Source organism: Mercenaria mercenaria, chromosome 1 (genome assembly GCF_021730395.1).
Source record: "Mercenaria mercenaria strain notata chromosome 1, MADL_Memer_1, whole genome shotgun sequence".
NCBI classification, from domain to species: Eukaryota; Metazoa; Mollusca; class Bivalvia; order Venerida; family Veneridae; genus Mercenaria; species Mercenaria mercenaria.
The window spans coordinates 43,296,177-43,315,691 of record NC_069361.1 but is presented as its reverse complement, the minus strand read 5'-3'; the positions used below and the strand labels follow the sequence as shown (position 1 = coordinate 43,315,691).

The following is a 19,515-nucleotide window of genomic DNA, read 5'->3' as shown; positions in this document are numbered from 1 at the left end:
TGTGCATGTAGAAGTAATTGGACCCTCCTTTTTATACGCCCGAAGGGACGTATTATGTTATGACGCTGGTGTCCGTCTGTCCGTCCGTCTGTCCGTTAGCAATTTCGTGTCCGCTCTGTAACTCTTGAACCCCTTGCAGGATTTCAAGGAAACTTGACACAAATGTTCACCACACCCAGATGACGTGCAGAGCTCATGTTCCGGATGTCTCGCTTCAAGGTCAAGGTCACACTTAGGAGTCAAAGGTCATATCAGTTTGTTTCGTGTCCGCTCTGTAACTCTTGAACCCCTTGAAGGATTTCAAAGAAACTTGACACAAATGTTCACCACACCCAGACGACGTGCAGAGCGCATGTTCCGTATGACTTGCTTCAAGGTCAAGGTCACACTTAGGGGTCAAAAGTCATATCAGTTTGTTTCGTGTCCGCTCTGTAACTCTTGAACCCCTTAAAGGATTTCAAGGAAACTTGACACTAATGTTCACCACACCCAGGCGACGTGCAGAGCGCATGTTCCGGATGTCTCGCTTCAAGGTCAAGGTCACACTTAGGAGTCAAAGGTCATATCAGTTTGTTTCGTGTCAGCTCTGTAACTCTTGAACCCCTTGAAGGATTTCAAAGAAACTTGACACAAATGTTCACCACACCAAGACGACGTGCAGAGCGCATGTTCTGGATGACTTGCTTCAAGGTCAAGGTCACACTTAGGGGTCAAAAGTCAAATCAGTTTGTTTCATGTCCGCTCTGTAATTCTTGAACTGCTAGAAGGATTTCAAAGAAACTTGGCAGAAATGTTCACCACATTGCAACGATGTGCAGAGCGTATGTTCCGGATGACTTGCTACAATGTCAAGGTCACACTTAAGGGTCAAAGGTCATATATGACTTTGCTTTGTGTATATTGCTCTGCATTGCAGTGCTCTTGTTTTTATTTGGCAGATCTCTTTTTTTGTACTTACAATAATTATGTCTCCCCCAGGAGACATATTGTTTTTGCCCTGTCCGTCCGTCCGTCTGTCCGTCCGTCCTTCCGTCCGTCCGTCCGTCCGTACGTCACACTTCATTTCCGAGCAATAACTGGAGAACCATTTAACCTAGAACCTTCAAACTTCATAGGGTTGTAGGGCTGCTGGAGTAGCAACCCCTATTGTTTTTGGGGTCACTCCGTCAAAGGTCAAGGTCACAGGGGCCTGATCATTGAAAACCATTTCCGACCAATAACTAGAGAACCACTTGACCCAGAATGTTGAAACTTCACAGGATGATTGGTCATAAAGAGTAGATGACCCCTATTGATTTTGGGGTCACTCCATCAAAGGTCAAGGTCACAGGGGCCTGAACATGGAAAACCATTTCCGATCAATAACTAGAGAACCACTTGACCCAGAATGTTGAAACTTCATAGGATGATTGGTCATGAAGAGTAGATGACCCCTATTGATTTTGGGGTCACTCCATCAAAGGTCAAGGTCACAGGGGCCTGAACATGGAAAACCATTTCCAATCAATAACTAGAGAACCACTTGACCCAGAATGTTGAAACTTCATAGGATGATTGTACATGCAAAGTAGATGACCCCTATCGATTTTGGGGTCACTCCATTAAAGGTCAAGGTCACAGGGGCCTGACCATTGAAAACCATTTCCGGTCAGTAACTTGAAAACCACTTGACCCAGAATGTTTAAACTTAATAGGATAATTGATCATGCAGAGTAGATGATCCCTAACGATTTTGGGGTCACTCTGTGAAAGGTCAAGGTCACAGGGGCCTGAACATTGAAAACCATTTCTGGTCAGTAACTTGAGAACCACTTGACCCAGAATGATGAAACTTCATAGGATGATTGGTCATGCAGAGTAGATGACCCCTGTTGTTTTTGGGGTCACTCCGTTAAAGGTCAAGGTCACAGGGGCCTGAACATTGATAACCAGTTCCGATCAATAACTTGAGAACCACTTGACCAAGAATGTTGAAACTTCATAGGATGATTGAACGTGCAGAGTAGATGACCCCTGTTGATTTTGGGGTCAGTCTATTAAAGGTCAAGGTCACAGTGGCCTGTTCATGTAAAATCATTTTTTGGAAATAACTTGAGAACCACTTGACCTACAATGTTGAAACTTAATAGGATGATTGGACATGCAGAATAGATGACCCCTATTTATTTTGAGGTCACTTGATCAAAGGTCAAGGTCACAGAATCCTGAACAGTGACTTGAGAACCACTAGGCCAAGAGTGTTGAAATTTAGCAGGATGACTGGACATGCCAAGTAGATAATCCCTATTGCAGCCAACCATCAGTGTCTCTTTGACTTTCGCTCCTGACCCCTTTTGACTTCTTGCCTATAGGACTTTGCATTTGGGGAGACATGCGCTTTTTTACAAAAGCATTTTCTAGTTTTTTTTTGAATTACTTCCCTTTTATGTTACTATAAATAGCTTATTTTGAAACTTTTTTATTATTGGCCGTAGGGAAAAACCGAGACCACTTTTCTGTGGTACAACATGGATGGTACCTCCAATTTTAAGGTGTATTTTTACATACCTGTACCTGATAAAGATTTTTTAGTAGACTTTGAAATTTTTTTTGTGGACTTAGATTTGTTTTTTGAAGTTTTCCTTTTGTTGTTCCAGTCCTTTGGGGCTTCAACAGTCAAGTTCTTAAAATTTTGCTCCTATCCTATGATGTAAGCCTTCGGGCGTATATTGCCCCGCTTGGCGGCGCTCTTGTTGAATACATGTCTGTATAGTTGTGCACATTGAGTTAGAATAGCAATTGGTTTCCAACCAATAATATGAGTAATTTTGCTTAGAATTATCATAGGTGTAACTGAAAAAATATATCTGAACAATAACTGCAAAAACATTAAGAGATGTAACCTTTTTTCAAACTTTTTTGATGATTGTGCAGTAATTGTTAAAAGAAGGTGACAAGAACTTTTTTGGCCAGTTTGTTAGCACAAAATCTACCTGTTCAGTAAGTATGGAACAACAGGTCTTGACCCAGTTTACAACAAAGTTCCTTTTAAGTTTTTTTGTAAATCGGTGAATTGTTTGGGAAATTGGTCAAAAAGCAAGAGCTTTATCAGATATCTGGAAGTAGTGTGGTTAAGTAAATAAGGTACAGGCTGTGTATGTCCAGCCTGCCCTAAACCATAATTTAATTTTATTACATTGATGTATTTCATATATTTTAGGCTCAACAAGAGATGGAATTGAAGATGGCAGAAGTGTTAGCCAGAATAAATGAGCTGCAGAGTGGGCCAACACAAAAGGCAAGCATGTCGGAGAGTGATCAAGAGCGTGTAAGACAATTAGAGAAGCAGATAGCGGACATGACTGACAAGAGAATAGACTATATGGAGAGGCTGCAGGAACAACAAATGGCAATGCAGGTACACCATAAAAATGTGTTTGACCAACTTACTGGAAAACTTGAATATATTGGTACATTTTTTTTAGATGAGCAGATACAAACTTCGGAAAAGAAATAAAAGATGATGTGTCTTTGATTTCCTCAATAATTTGATTATGACTAAAGATTGGTTTGAGGTTTACCCTTACCATGCTTAATTTTTGTAGTGAACCTGTCCATCTTCCAATTTGGACAGTATCATTAACTGTTAAAAGGGTGCTTACCAAAAAGATACAGGCTGAAAAGCGAACAGTGCAGATCATGATCTACACTGGTCACAAAGGCAAAACCAGTCGTGTCCAGCATGGTAAGGGTTAAGCTTCTAGACTTCCCAATATTTTTAGCTCGACTATTCGAAGAATAGGGTAGCTGTCCTACTCGCGTCGGCGTGAGCGTGAGCGTCACACAAATGTTAAAGTTTGCGTACCACCCCAAATATTTTCGAAGTCCATTGAGATATTGCTTTCATATTTTGCATACTTGTTTACCATCATGACCCCAGTCTGTAAAAAGGAGGAGGCAACTCTATCAAGCATTTTGACTGAATTATGGCCCCTTTTTGACTTAGAATAAATGTTAAAGTTTGCTTACCACCCCAAATATTTTCAAAGTCCATTGAGATATTGATTTCATATTTTGCATACTTGTTTACCATCATGACCCCAGTCTGGAAAAAGGAGGAGGCAACTCTATCAAGCCTTTTGACTAAATTATGGCCCCTTTTCGACTTAGAATAAATGTTAAAGTTTGCTTACCACCCCAAATATTTTCAAAGTCCATTGAGATATTGATTTCATATTTTGCATACTTGTTTACCATCATGACCCCAGTCTGTAAAAAGGAGGAGGCAACTCTATCAAGCATTTTGGCTGAATTATGGCCCCTTTTCGACTTAGAATATGCTTATTGTAATGTTAAAGATTACTCATAGCTTATATTATACTATCAAGCACTGAGAATAGTCAAGCGCGCTGTCCACTGACAGCTCTTGTAGTTTGCTGCATTAATGGTTTAAAATTGAATACTATTGAATTTTATGCATCCTCGATAATTTTACCAGTAAAAATACAATTTAGAAAAACTTGTTCTTAATCAATATTGTCTTTAATTGTCTAACAAACTTCTGCAGGCTAAATTGCTGTCTATGACAAGGGAAACAACTGCACGACCTTACCACCCAAGGTCATACAGTCCAGAGTCACATTCCACCACAGCTGCTGTTTCTAACAAGGCTTTCTCCAAGACAACAGTGACCAGGCAGCCTAATGTAGGGGATTATACAAAACACAGTGCCCTTGACCTTGAGGAGTCAGCATCCCCGTTAGATACTCCTGCACCAAGAGCAAGAGCACCAAGACCAACGATCTATGATACTTCAGATATAGAGTACAGGGTTGGGAGAGCAAGGTCACCAAAGGCAAGGTTACCAAAGGCAAGGTCTCCGCAACCTAGGTCAAGGTCACCAGTTAAAGAGAAATTAGGTAATAAAAACAAGCTTGATACGAATGTTTCAGAAATATATTCACTTACAGATATATATGAAAGGGTATTTAAGGTTTATCTAGAAGATCAGTTTGAAACATTTGTCATTAATAGGGATTTGTAGAGTGTTGATTTTTAGCAGGTTGGTATGAGCCATTGTTTCCTTTTATTTAAAAAAAAAGTAATATATACTTTTGGTAGCATCCAGTAATTTTACAGTATACTGTCATCTGTTGTTTTTAAAGATTTACTTACATTATCAGATCGTGGAATATTACACCAAATTTTGGCGTCTGCTGACTCCCCAGCAAGAGATACCTATGGTAGATGTAGACCACCGGCTGAACAGACAAGGTAGGGCAGTAGATGCAGTGTATGTTGTAGCTGTAGACATGTAAAGGTCACTAACTGGGACTTACTTTTTGTACTTTTTCTCATGCTTTTCTATATTTTGCTGAGCTGCCATTCTTTCCATATTTTTTTCCCCAAAAACTTCGCTACTACCCACTTAATTGGAGAGTCCTTTAATAGCAGTTTTTAATGATAAACATTTATTTATGCTTGCACAATATTTCCAATAATTATATCAGTAGAAGCTATTACATGCTTTGAAAAAGTGGCTTATCACAAGTACTGTGAAATCATTTCAATTCGCTGGCATGAAATTTCGCGCTAATGTGAAAAAGGACTGTTTCGCGCTGGCTTTAATTCGCGCATTTTCAGTCTTAGAAATGAAAAATAAAATTGAAAAATAATAATAGCGCGGTCTTAAATTCGCGCATCGGTCCTAGCGCGAAATACGCGAAAATTCGTCCTATGCGAATAAAAATGGTTTCACAGTAAAACATTCTAGCAAACATTTACTCATTTATGGACAGCACCATGGAAAGCTGGAAAGTTGCGACATACAGATGTATCAGTGTGACCAAAAATTCACCTCCGCCCTCCTCAGAAAAACAAAGAAGAAAATGCTTTTTAGCTAAATAAACTTTGAATGTCTCCTGTAAAAAATGCCTTGATAGGCTAGTGGTAGAGCAACCACTTTGAGTGCGAGAGGTCTTGGGTATGAGCTCCAGCCCCGTCATACCAAAGACATGAAAAATTGTACCAGTAGCTCCCTTGCTTAGGGCTCAGCATTTAAAGGGAAACTGGCTTCTCTTCTCTCATAACTGGGTAGGAATGAGGTGTCAAGCGTGAATAATATAAGTTGTAGAACTTGCTTCACAATTGACCTAAAATAAATTAGTATATATATAGAATATGCCTATATCCTCTATATCATCTAGTTTGAACAAACTTATTTACAGTGAAATAATGTCCAAATTAAAAGTTGTTTAGTCAAGCGCCTATAATTTCATTGTAAACAGACATATTAATGATGGTTCATGTAATAAAATGGTAAACAGATACCTGAATTCTGTAGAAGCATGATAAAATTTAATAAATCAGTCTGAAATCTAATTAGCCAGTAATGTGAAAATTCACGTTTGACGGAGTGGTGCTTGATACGGCTCTATTTAAACTGACTCCATTGAAATTACAATGTTAGAGGATTGAATGCATTTGGTAGTTAATGCCACTTATAGGAAAACATTGGTTTATTGTATTTGTAGGTGCGCTAGTAAAAAAATTCTAGCATAGTGAATTAAGGGAAATAACTGTAACAGTCTTGTTAAGATACGTTATTTACAGCATTTTTATGCCCCTGAATGGAGGATCATCAACAAAGCTTTACTACAAAATGGTTAGCAAATTGAAATGTACCACATGCAAGAGTCAGGCCTGTACCTCCAAGGTCACAGATAGGGCACTAATTTTTAGCCTGTGTTAGCTGTGCAGATTCAGTGCATGTGTGTTTCTCAAACACATTCTTGTTTGTCTGAAAAAAACAAAACAACATAATGTGAACAAAATGTACAAATAATCCACACAAAATCATTTTTAAGGCAATTTAGGCAAGAAAGAGTTAATTTCAGTTGTTAAGCAGTTCTTTTCAATCTGTTTTGGAAAAAAAAAGTATTTCTATTTATATTTGAAAACCTTTCAGAAAATTATCTAGAAACAAAATATTTCTGTCAGTTAACACAATATTGCATGTAAAATGACATAGTCGTATACATTAATACCACAAATATTTGCATGATGAACCTGCTTTGTTTGTGGGTTTGAGACCAGGTGCGCAATATTATACAGTATGTGACTGAAAATTAATTAGAAACCAATTGCACTACGAAATGGGTTTTGTGTGCGAACATCATACAGGTAGGAAAATTCATTCTTTTGGGTAAATATTAAAATAAGACAGCTGTAAAATGAGCTCTTATTGTGGCTTTCCTGACTAAAGTACTATTGAAAAAACAGATTAGGTACGTCTTTTCAGCAATTCAGTGGGAAGTTTATAACAACACTATTTCTGGATTTTGCAAAAGCTCTTGCCTAATTATAGGAAGTATTTTAGCAGGTACTGTGGTCTTCTTACCAGAAAATTACATTTCAGCGATATTTAGATAATCGTTTATAAAAATTGTTTTGGCCCAGAATCAGGACTACGCAAATGCAAAACATGAACGTTTGTGTTTAAACTTTAGCCTGCTTGCTGCTAGTGATTCTGCCTTTGCGACCAGTGCAGACCAAGATCATGGTCTGCACTGTTCGCTATTCAATTTCAGTCAGTAAATTTTCAGTAACACCCCTTCTAATACTAACTGGTACTGCTCAAATTGAATAATGGACCAGTCCATTTTAGAAATTTATCAGGGGAAAGGTTAAGGACATGATGCAGATTAATATTTAGAAATATTTCAAATTCACGAGTGGCACTATTGGTGAATATTTTCGAAAATAAAACCACCATAATTATCCAGTCTACAGTGATCAATCACTTTTAGAGACGGAGACAGTTAAATGCTAATTAATAAATCATGTCACATTGTCTTCGTTATAATTTTACATAATTCATTTCCATAATTAAATGACATGCTCAAGTTTATGTCTAACCACCTCATCAATTTTGATGTCTTGTAGTCATTTAGGACCTTCATTAACTGAAAATTGAAACATGTAAATAAAAAGTAAACATGATCTGTCAAAATGTTAAGAAGGCTGTATACCACCAGTAGCTGAAGGTTGTTTAGAAACTGAAGGTTGCATACCATCAGTAGTTGTTAAACTGAAGGTTGTATGCCAACTGAAGGTTACATACCACTGGTAGTTGTAAAACTGAAGGTTGCATACCATCAGTAGTTGCAAAACTGAAGGTTGCATACCAACTGAAGGTTACATACCACTGGTAGTTGCAAAACTGAAGGTTGCATACCATCAGTAGTTGCAAAACTGAAGGTTGCATACCATCAGTAGTTGCAAAACTGAAGGTTGCATACCAACTGAAAGTTACATACCACTGGTAGTTGTAAAACTGAAGGTTGCATACCACTGGTAGTTGTAAAACTGAAGGTTGCATACCACTGGTAGTTGTAAAACTGAAGGTTGCATACCACTGGTAGTTGTAAAACTGAAGGTTGCATACCACTGGTAGTTGTAAAACTGAAAGTTACATACCACTGGTAGTTGTAAAACTGAAGGTTGCATACCATCAGTAGTTGCAAAACTGAAGGTTGCATACCAACTGAAAGTTACATACCACTGGTAGTTGCAAAACTGAAGGTTGCATACCATCATAGTTGCAAAACTGAAAATCGTATACCAACTGAAGGTTGCATACCATCAGTAGTTGCAAAACTGAAGGTTGCATACCACCAGTAGTTGCAAAACTGAAGGTTGCATACCACTGGTAGTTGTAAAACTGAAAGTTACATACCACTGGTAGTTGTAAAACTGAAGGTTACATACCACTAGTAGTTGCAAAACTGAAGGTTGCATACCACCAGTAGTTGCAAAACAGAACGTTGCCTACTACTGGTAGTTGCAAGAGTGAAGGTAACATACCACAAGTACTTATCACAGGTGTTTATTTTTTCTATATAAATAAGTTGTGGTTACTTCATCAGATTAGTGGTCAAAATACATGCACTACATTGAACATTGAACATGTCTCACTTAGGTAAAATCATACACCAGGAAGTACTGAAAGTGCTTTAATCCAGAGTGAGATAAGTTTGAATTGGAAAGGCATTCTACATCTAACAAGCTTTCTACACCAACTATATAAAACTACATAAAATCTGTGGGGGAAACTGCTTATCTTACCAGTTATGGTTTAAATTTCTTATTAAAAAAGATGTATCTTTTGACAGTATCTTTGGATATAGGCCTGACATCATGTTCATGCACCTTATTTAGTTTTGTCCTTTTTCCTTTAGCAGATACATTTGTCAGCATCTTCAAATATCCAGAAAAAAAATTGGGCATAAACAAATTCTGTATTCAAATTCTATATTTTATTTTACACAACAGTTCTCTGGTATATTTCCAAAATAAAAAAGAAGCACAAACTGAATGATGTATAGTATTGTGGCGTCTGAATGCCTTAAATCAAACTGACATTCACAATCAATCTTGTTACACAGGTTTTTACTTGATATAATGATTTGTTGCTAGTATGTGAGAAGAGGAAATATCATGCAGTTTTTGTGGTATAGTGTTCCTCAAAAGTTTGGGAGGGTATGTCATGCTTTATTTGTTCATGTGTTTCTGAGACTGTAGCTTTGCGCCTCGTCCATGTCATTCCACAAGTCCGTCCCATTCTTGCGCAGTCCATAAGTCGGGATTTTAACCCTTACCCTTCTAAATTTCAGTAATGAACTTGTCCGTCTTTCAATTTGGATAGTACCATTAACATTTAAAAGGGGTGCTTATCAAAAGATATTGACTGAGTGGCAAACAGTGCAGATCTTGATCAGACTGCACAGATGTGCAGGCTGATCATGATCTACAATGTTCACAAAGACAGAATTAGTCGTGTCCAGCATGATAAAGGGTTAATATAACTTGGCACAGTTCCCCATAATGAGACAGAGTCACACACAAGACCAAGACTTCTAGCTGAAAGGTCAAGGTCACAAATAGAAGTCAGTACTTCTTTTAATTGTTGGTATTGTGTTTACAATTGTTTGGCTATGGAGATTGTTAATGATGAACTGGGTCACTATTATTTAGATTTTCCTGATTATTGACTTCACTTGCCTCTCACTTCCTATAGCTTTATGATAAAATCTGCAAGAAGATCCTTTGGAAGTATAGAGTGTAATAGCAGACTCTGATTAAGTCTGTTCATGGGAGGTAATGAAATGTGCAACACCCCTCACATCCCTTAGCCCTTACCATGCTAAATTTCTATAATGGACTGGTCCATCTTCCAATTTTGGCAGTACCATTTATCATTTGAAGGTGTGTTTACTGAAAATTTACTGACTGAATAGCAAACAGTGTAGACCATGATCAGACTGCACGAATGTGCAGGCTGATCTTGGTCTACACTGGTCGCAAAGGCAGAATCAATCGTGTCCAGCATGATAAGAGTTAGCAATGGCTTAAACAAAATTCTGTGATACCGACTTCATATGACCAGAAAACTTAGTTGTATCTAGGTGCCACTCTTTTTCATTGAAGCGCTTTCTGCTGCTAAGGTGGAAGGTCTCCATATAACCTAGGTTGTCTGTGTGACTCATTATTGTTACATTTTGTGGTCCTTACTTATGATAGAATTCTACTTAATCATGTATTTAATTATCCCGCATGAACAGAATCAAACTGAGACGGCTATTAATTTGTTTGGTTGCTTTCGGTGCTTCCAAGGATTTTATTTTTGCGCAGATTAGATTTTACTATCAAAGTACTAAGCCTTTTAACATTACATATAATGACCCGGAAATCTTTATATTTATACACTTTATTGTTGGCTCACTTAGAAATTTGACAATGAAATGCACCCAGTTCCTTTTTGAATGGTATTAATGAAATTTAAACTTGTGAAGGTTTGACGAATTGCAGAATCCTGTTTCTAGTATGTTTCGGTTTCGTGTTTTAGGTTACACCATTTTAGTTTGAGAATTAGTCAGTCACACTAAAATTACAGTAATAGTTATGGTAAATACAATGTTTCAAAATAGAAACACAATTGCTTTACACTTTTTCAGACCTATTATCAATATCAAGATGATTTAGTCTAGAAATTTGGCCAACACTCCTTTTTAAATGCCCTATGCTTTTATTAATATCCTTACCACATGTTGTAGCTACTTAAAGAATATTTAAAAAAACAAGCATGAATGTAAAATCACTTTCCATATTTGATTTAGTGGCAGTCTCCATGATTTATTAATGAAGTATAAGTTTAGGTCATAGTGGGCTTAACATCACTAATGTTTTGTGTACATACTAAATCACAAATAAGGGCTTAACATCAGTACTGTTTTGTTTACATAATAAATCACAAATAAGTGAAGCAAGTGCAACTTTAATGTAAAGAATTTCCTTAAGGGAGGTGTATGATCCTAAGGCAGATTAATATGTTTGTTATGGGTGCCATTTTTCTATTTATGCACTATTTTGTGACACCCTAAACTTAATTCAGGTTACAATACCTTTAAATGTTTTTTTTTTGTGATTTCTTAAGATATTGTGTATTTAATGAAAGCACTAATTTTGTATCCCCATACATGATGAGATATATTTATTAGCTCACCTGAGCCAAAGGCTTATGGTGAGCTTTTGTGACTGCTTAATGTCCGTTGTGTGCAGTGTGTCCGACAACATTTTCTAAAAAAATCTTTTTTTTGAAAACCACTGGGCAGAATTACACCAAACTTCACAACAATGATCCTTGGATAGCGCCCTTTCAAAATTGTTGAAAGAATTGAATTCCATGCAGAACTCTGGTTGCTATGGGAACCAAAGGGAAAAACTTTAAAAATCTTCTTGTCTAAAACCGCAAGGTGTAGAGCTTTGATATTTGGCATGTGACATTATCTGATGGTCCTCTATGAAGATTGTTCAAATTGTGCCCCTGGGGTGAAAAAAGGCCCCGCCCCGAGGGGTCCCAAGTTTACATAGACTTGTATAGGAAAAAACTTTGAAAATCTTCTTGTCTGAAACCGCAAGACCTAGGCCTTTGATATTTGGTATGAAGCATTGCCTTGTGGTCCTCTACCAAGATTGTTCAAATTATGCCCCTGGGGTTTATAGAGGCCCTGCCTCGGGGGGGGGGATCTTAAGTTTTTCATAGACTTATATAGGAAAAAACTTTAAAAATCTTCTTGCCTGAAACTGCAAGGCCTAGGCTTTTCATATTTGGTATGTTTCATTGCCTTGTGGTCCTCTACCAAAATTGTTCAAATTGTGCCCCTTGGATGAAAAGAGGCCCTGCCCTGGGGGTCCCAAATTTAACATAGACTTATATAGGGAAAAAAATCTTCTTCTCTGAAAGTTTAAGGCCTAGGCCTTTGATATTTGGTATGTAGGATTGCCTAGTGGATCTCTAGCAAGATTGTTCAAATTATGCCCCTGGGGTGAAAAGAGGCCCCGCCCTGGGGGGTCACTTGTTATATGAGTTATATAGGAATAAATACTTCAAAAATAATCAGATCATATTTCCTGGACTGTTTAATTATAATTACCTGATGACCCGAAGTGGTTAGGAGTCACTTGACTGTGACCTTGACCTACTGACCTACTTTCTTGTTTTTTAAGATACAGCCTTGAAATTTGGATGACATGTACAGTTTTGCACACCAATCTTAAAGCTGACTTCCAGTGACCATGAATTTGACCTACTGACCTACTTTCTAATATTTTTGCATCAGTTTGCCATTTGAAACATGTGGCTCATATTACTCAGGTGAGCGATTCAGGGTCATCATGACCCTCTTGTTATGTCTTTTCTGTCTGTTTGTCCATCTACCTCTGAAACTATTGCTGGGATTTGAACCAAACTCTGTAGGGATGCTATTTTGTTGGCTATGAATGAATTCTATCAAAACAGTTGGCACTTTCAGGTTGAAATGCATTTGGTACTTAGAGGTCTGTTTTGGATACACTTTGGGTACTTGAGTATGCCTAAAAGTATACTGTACTACTACTCTGGTTTAGATGATATCATAAAATAGATTTAATGGTTCACAAAACCAGTTGATTTAAATTTACTTGTAAGTGTATTTAGTGATATTTTAAATTTATTTGGTTATATTAAATATTCATTAATGGATATCATAAAATAGAATTAGAGATATTATTAAGCTGAATTAAGGATATCAAAAGTAAAACTGATTTAAGACCTCAAATAATTGAATAATACATTTCAGTAAATCATTCTTTGATATCTCTTAACACATTTAATGATATCAAAATAATGATATCATAATTGAATCTATGATACCCATAAACCCGTTAATGATATCACATCACATAATGACTTTGTGATATCCATAAATGAATTTATAGTGACACAGAATAGTGAATAAATAGTAAATCGGCTCCTTCATAAATCACCAAGAAAACAGGCTATGGAATGTATGTCATTTATGTATTTACCATTTCCTAGATAATTTCCATTTGAAATATTGTTTAGGACCACACCACTTACATCAGATGCGAAAGATTGATGACCTGCACCATATGCAAAAAAATACAGCCATGGAACCAGTCTTGATAAAAACAGACATTACTCTAACTATCTCATTTTCAATAAATTACAACTTTCATGCGTATTACCACGTGCCTGATGTTCTTTAACCTTTAGGTAACGCTTTCCAGAATCAGCAATATTATTGTCTTCTCTGAGTTTACGACTTTCGCTGTACATAAACTACTGACTTGTTTAAAGAAACACATGAGAAAGTATTCCGAGAGACTTTTTATATTTATTTTTTTAATCGGCATATGTTATCAAATATGATGGTATGTAAGTTGTCTGTAATAAAAAGTGCTGTTCATGGAGGGAGGAGGGAATTTCCGCCATGACCTGATTTAGAGACAACCGATAAGGATTTCTGTAAGTCATAGATAACAGAAGAATATATATACCACAACAGCAAAATAAGCATGAAATTAAGAAATTAATATTGAAGATTAAAAAAAAAGATTGAGATGATTACTCAGGGTAAAGTCTACTTGAAAGACACTTCAGCAGGAAATACACTGAAGATGGCCGGGAAGATTTCGTAGAAGACATGTGCCGGACTTGTAGATATCTCGGGTTCAGATTTTTCTACGTAAGAGGCCCTTAGGGACATGAAAATCATAGAGATAGTAAACACAAACATTGAAACTAGACACTTCCAAGAATATTGTGTTTTTCAGCGTAAATGCATGTAAGCCAAAGAAAGAAGTACTTGAATATGAGATTTTGTAACGTCGACAAGTGCATATATTAAGTAGTCTGTCAAAGTTCAGTATAGTACGGTTTATTTTTCAGTCGAGGTCAAAATAAGTTGTCCTTGTGAAGATAAACAGCTTATGGCTCTGAGGCTTGATTCAATTTTAAATGCTGCATTAAGTGCAGAATCTCGTTGTGTCTTCCATCTGCACTATATACTCGTCCTTTGCAGAAATCTGTCTGGGTATTTTCTCATTATGCAACCGATGCGTCCTGACATATACATACATAGTACGAAAATAATATTTGTCTGTCCTACTGCTTATATATATCAAAGGTTTTAAGGAAGAACGAAACTTATTTCTTTCCCAGATTCGATTGAAATACCCGACAAAAAAAATCAAAAGCAGTCTAGACCAGGTTTGTTTTAACTCTGGCCTTAAAGCAAAAGTTGTTTTGTTTTTGTTCAGACACAGGTACAGTCACCATATATAAGCATAAATGCAAGTGTGAAATGTCATAAAAATGAATATATGAAGAAGGTATTGTATGGAAAGGTCACCATATAAGCATAAATGCAAGTGTGAAATATCATAAAATGAATGTCATAAAAATTAATATATGAAGAAGGTATTGTATGGAAAGGTCACCATATAAGCATAAATGCAAGTGTGAAATATCATAAAATGAATGTCATAAAAATTAATATATGAAGAAGGTATTGTATGGAAAGGTCACCATATAAGCATAAATGCAAGTGTGAAATATCATAAAATGAATGTCATAAAAATTAATATATGAAGAAGGTATTGTATGGAAAGGTCACCATATAAGTATAAAATGAATGTCATAAAAATTAATATATGAAGAAGGTATTGTATGGAAAGGTCACCATATAAGCATAAATGCAAGTGTGAAATATCATAAAATGAATGTCATAAAAATGAATATACGAAGAAGTTATTATATGGAAAAGTGACAGGTTCATAAAGAAATAGTCAGTGAATTAAAATAATGATAAGCGTACCTGGTATTCTGCAACTTGAAGAGATCAAAGTAAATTTTTGTCACCGCTCTGCAGGAAATTAGAGAAGTAAAATATTTCTATAATCAAATACTGACAAATGAAATTGCGTTTTAATTTCCCAATTGTATGCTTGTAATTACATTTTTGACGATTTATGAACTTCAAAATGAACATTTTGTAGCGTCATTACTGTAACAATTGAAATGGTGTGGAATTGTCAAATGAGTAATTTGATTAGTTGTATTGATGTAATGTTTTTTGTAATTGATTTCTGCACTTAATTTATCCATGGAAGAACCCATGTTGCCTCTCAACATCTATATTATTTTTCTTTTGTACGTAAGCGTAATCAAACATTTTTTTTGTTTTAACATACAGTATTTCATGTGGTGGTAAAACATCTTCTGGACATCTTTTGCTGGTCATGTTTACAACATATTATTGGAAATTTGATCCATAAAAATTAACTAAATTGTGTAATCTTCGAGACTTGACAAATGTAATAGCATCCCATCAGACCTGTACGTAAATATCCTTCCTGTAGGAGTTCATTGACGGCTTGTAATGGTAGAATATTTGCCCCTTAAATATTCACTGTCGGCAACAGATCTAGATTAATAGGCGCCCGCTTGCATAAGTTCTACATTTATTCTAGAAATACGAACTATATTTGTTTATTCAACTTGCATTGTGCACAATCGTTACGATCATTGGCCGCCGACATTTTTTTCCCCTTTTTATCCTGGTTTTCCGACGTGCGGCTACGCTTCTCGTCTTCTGGCTTCATGTGATGTACAGAGAAATAATGTGTACAAATTGCAAACAATAATGATGTTTAAATTGGTTCTAGAAGTAAAATCAATACTGTTGCCCGGATACCTGTCCGCTATAGGAACATTCAAAGCTGAAAGCGGTTAAAACAAGAGATGTATTACAGCGTAAAAGCTGTTCAATTAATTACTTTATTCTTGTTTATGCAATATTGCATGTTTGGCGAGCGACAGACATTTTCTAGTTTACGGTTACATCAGAATCCGGTGTCGTATCTTTAATTTTCATTTCTTTATCCTGATGATAGGGGATAGTTTTCCTCTACATTTGCACATGACAAAACCTAGGATACAAAACAAAGGATGAAAACTGGAAAATACAAATCAACGTTGATATGTGAATATCTTTTAAATCTCTGACAAAGGGCGGTTGTGCAGTTAAATGGGGGACACACGAATGGGCATCTGAATATAACTTAACCACAGAACGGCTTTTTTGAGGAAAGAACAAGAATACTAGTCTTATGATAGAACTACTTAGCAAAATTCTTGTCATGCTGGGTATACATACACTATGTGATACTGGTATCGAAAAAAACCCCGTTTAAATTCGTTTTGTTGCTGGCGTAGTGATTTTCAGTTTTTCCTAATAGTGTGCCGCTGAAGCCGGTGCTAAGAGCATAAGAGATGTTGCAAATTTCATTACCTCGCTTGAACAGACTCGATTAAAACGGGACTATTACTGCTTTGCTTGGCTGCATCATGTGCCTCCAAAAGGACCCTGTAATTTATTTGATTTCCTGATGCATGTTTTGTGCATTATTTTTATGGAAGGTCCTTAGTTCATTATCAGCTGTAATTCAAAGTAATAGTGTTATTTATTATTTTCGAGACTACTATTATCAAAAGAAACCGACTGGTGTCTTACCAAAATCTGTTGTACGTACATGTTCGTTTTCTTAAATGCATGCCGTGTAAGCAATTTTAGAGGTATTAATTTAGATCTGTCCGTGTTGTAGAGCAGCTTAAATCTTTTGAATTATTCTAAATTCCTTTATCTGGTGTATTTCTTTGGTGACTTCCCAGAGACACAAAAATTTAAGTGTAAAATTGTCATTAAGATAACCCGATTGATTTCGGATTACATTGTCACACTTGTCAATAAGAGAAAGTGGTATGCTGACGTCATTGTAATAAATTATGCACTTGTGAATGTAATGTTTCTTTGGAGAGCATATTTTTTTTTTGTATCAGTGTTTCCTTGTTGATAAGTTTCGTTTGTCATTGTGATACACAATCAATTCCACCGGTGTCCCGGATAGTCCCAATTCCACAGGGTGGGTGGCCAACTCGTGTGACTTGGATACCGTACACACAATAGAAAACGTCCCGAATCAAGTAACTTCCTTCTTTCTTTCTTGACAGATTGTCATAAAAGCGGCTAAAGAGCGTCGAAGACGGCAAAATGAGTGCTTGAAAATCCGTCAAGTGATAAGGAATATATACTAGTAGGCAAAATGTACCTGATTCGAGACGTTTTTTCTGTGTGTACGGTATCAAAAAGTCACGTGGGTTGGCCAACCCTCAGAAAAGTTCAATTCCGCCAACTATCCGTGAGTTCCACGGACGTTTTGGATAGTTACCGAACAGTTTTAGCTCTTCCAGAATGCATACTTATTGGCATTATGTGTACCGGTACCGTGCATTCAATTATTCTTTAAATAGCTTTTTTAATTGATTTAAAACATATGGGTATTACCGTCACATTAACATTTTAATAAATATTATCAAATATTCATAGACACCCATTAGGTGTTTCCATAATCAGCAAACAACTGAAATTTCACGCGGGAACAGATAGAACGCGCATGAATTATTAGTTTAAGTTAAATATCATATTAGTCTAATCGAGTAGTTGTCACATCTGTACGCATAGCGATCGTCACCCAGGCGAAAAAAATATGCAAAGCCATTCATGTAATTACTTTTAAGTGATTCTCCTCACATTTGCACCATTTTTCTTTTCGACAAATGGGAATACAGATCGGTGAGAATTCGCGTCTCTTGTTAATTAGGAACGTGATGTGTGTGCGTAAGCATAATTTTCTTGGGTCGAATCTCGTCTAAAAGCACTTGCCTTTTTTCAAGGATAAAGCAACAGACATTGTGAGGTTGTTAGGGAGTTGTTCAAACTTAACCAAAGGTTACAGACGTTCACTCGACGTCCTATAAGTTGTTGATAGTTGTCATTTTATCTGGTCCTTTAGGATCATCATCTACAGTTTTACTGGACTCAGTAATTCTACTTATGTCGGTGCTGTGGAGGCCTCCGTGACTGGTTATGGTTGCTGAGTAAGAGACACTTGCCCTCACCGATGTTGGCTCGAAACCTCATTTGGAGTGTAAAATTTTTCATACGAGGAAGCCATCCATTTTTACGGAAGGTCTGTGGTTCTCCCCAGGTGTCCACCAATGCCTGGAAGCACATTGGATCGTCCTCTACCATGAAAAGCTACAAAAGACGCCATACGATGTGGCTGCAAACCCAACCAAAACAGAAATGAAAGTGCTGGGGTCATGGTGGATGTTTCTGATTCCATTTATTTCTCAACATAAGCCAAATCTGCTTGTTTTGCTTGACCTTGTTGCAGTGTATTCATTCGCCTTTTATAATATTGGTATCTAAAATGTAGATTTTTGTATAATTTGTTGGTGTCACCTGATCACTTCATGATGTTGCATGTGTCCAAAATTGAAAAAGCAGGATGTTATTACTTGAAATAAAGGATATGCAGCTGTCTGTGCATACAATCATTAAAGGCACAATTTTGAAATGAAGGGTTAACCGTGAATGTGAATAGATAGGCCTACGTTCATCATAAGCAGTTACTGTGAAATCATTTTTATTCGCGTAGGACGAATTTTCGCGTATTTTGCGCTAGAACAGATGCGCGAATTTAAGACCGCGCTAATATTATTTTTTGATTATATTTCCCCTTTCTAAAATTGAAAATGCGCGAATTTAAGCCCGCGCGAAACAGTCCTTCTTCACGTTTGCGCGAAATTTCATGCCAGCGAATTTTAATGATCTCACAGTATTTGGCTATTTGTTTTGCTTTGTTTTAAGGCATTTAATGTAGTATGGCGATTTTAGAACTTTGATGGTCGAGAAAGGTCCATTACTTTCTCTGACTACTACTTTATTGCATGGACGGGCGAACGAATAACTTTCCGGATAGCATCCATAATACCACAGTCACACATACGGCGCGGATAGCTACGTCTAGCTACGGATATAAACGTAGTAACCCGTATCGATCCGTACCTGAGCCGTACGAATTGGTACGGATTGATACGTATTACTACGTTAAGGTACGGCTCAGGTACGGATCGATACGGATTACTACGTTTCTATCCGTGGCGAGACCTAGTTATCCGCGCCGTATGTGTGACTGGGGTATTACGCAAAAACTAACTCGTTAGACTCGCGCATGTTTTCTACTCAGAGCGAGGTTTTGAACTTGGGGAAAATCAAGTCACAAGCCTTC

General features: G+C 36.8%; 1 protein-coding gene across 3 annotated transcripts in view; it reads left to right on the top strand.

The window, feature by feature from the left end:
* Positions 1-19,515, top strand: part of LOC123523113 (protein TALPID3-like) — a 140,335-nt gene that overhangs the window by 16,992 nt on the left and 103,828 nt on the right. For all 3 annotated transcript variants that reach the window (XM_053545578.1, XM_053545585.1, XM_053545576.1), the window contains exons 9-11: positions 3,200-3,397; positions 4,547-4,898; positions 5,163-5,253. In XM_053545578.1, coding sequence (XP_053401553.1) covers positions 3,200-3,397; positions 4,547-4,898; positions 5,163-5,253 — 641 coding nt within the window. The remainder of the gene's footprint in view (positions 1-3,199; positions 3,398-4,546; positions 4,899-5,162; positions 5,254-19,515) is intronic.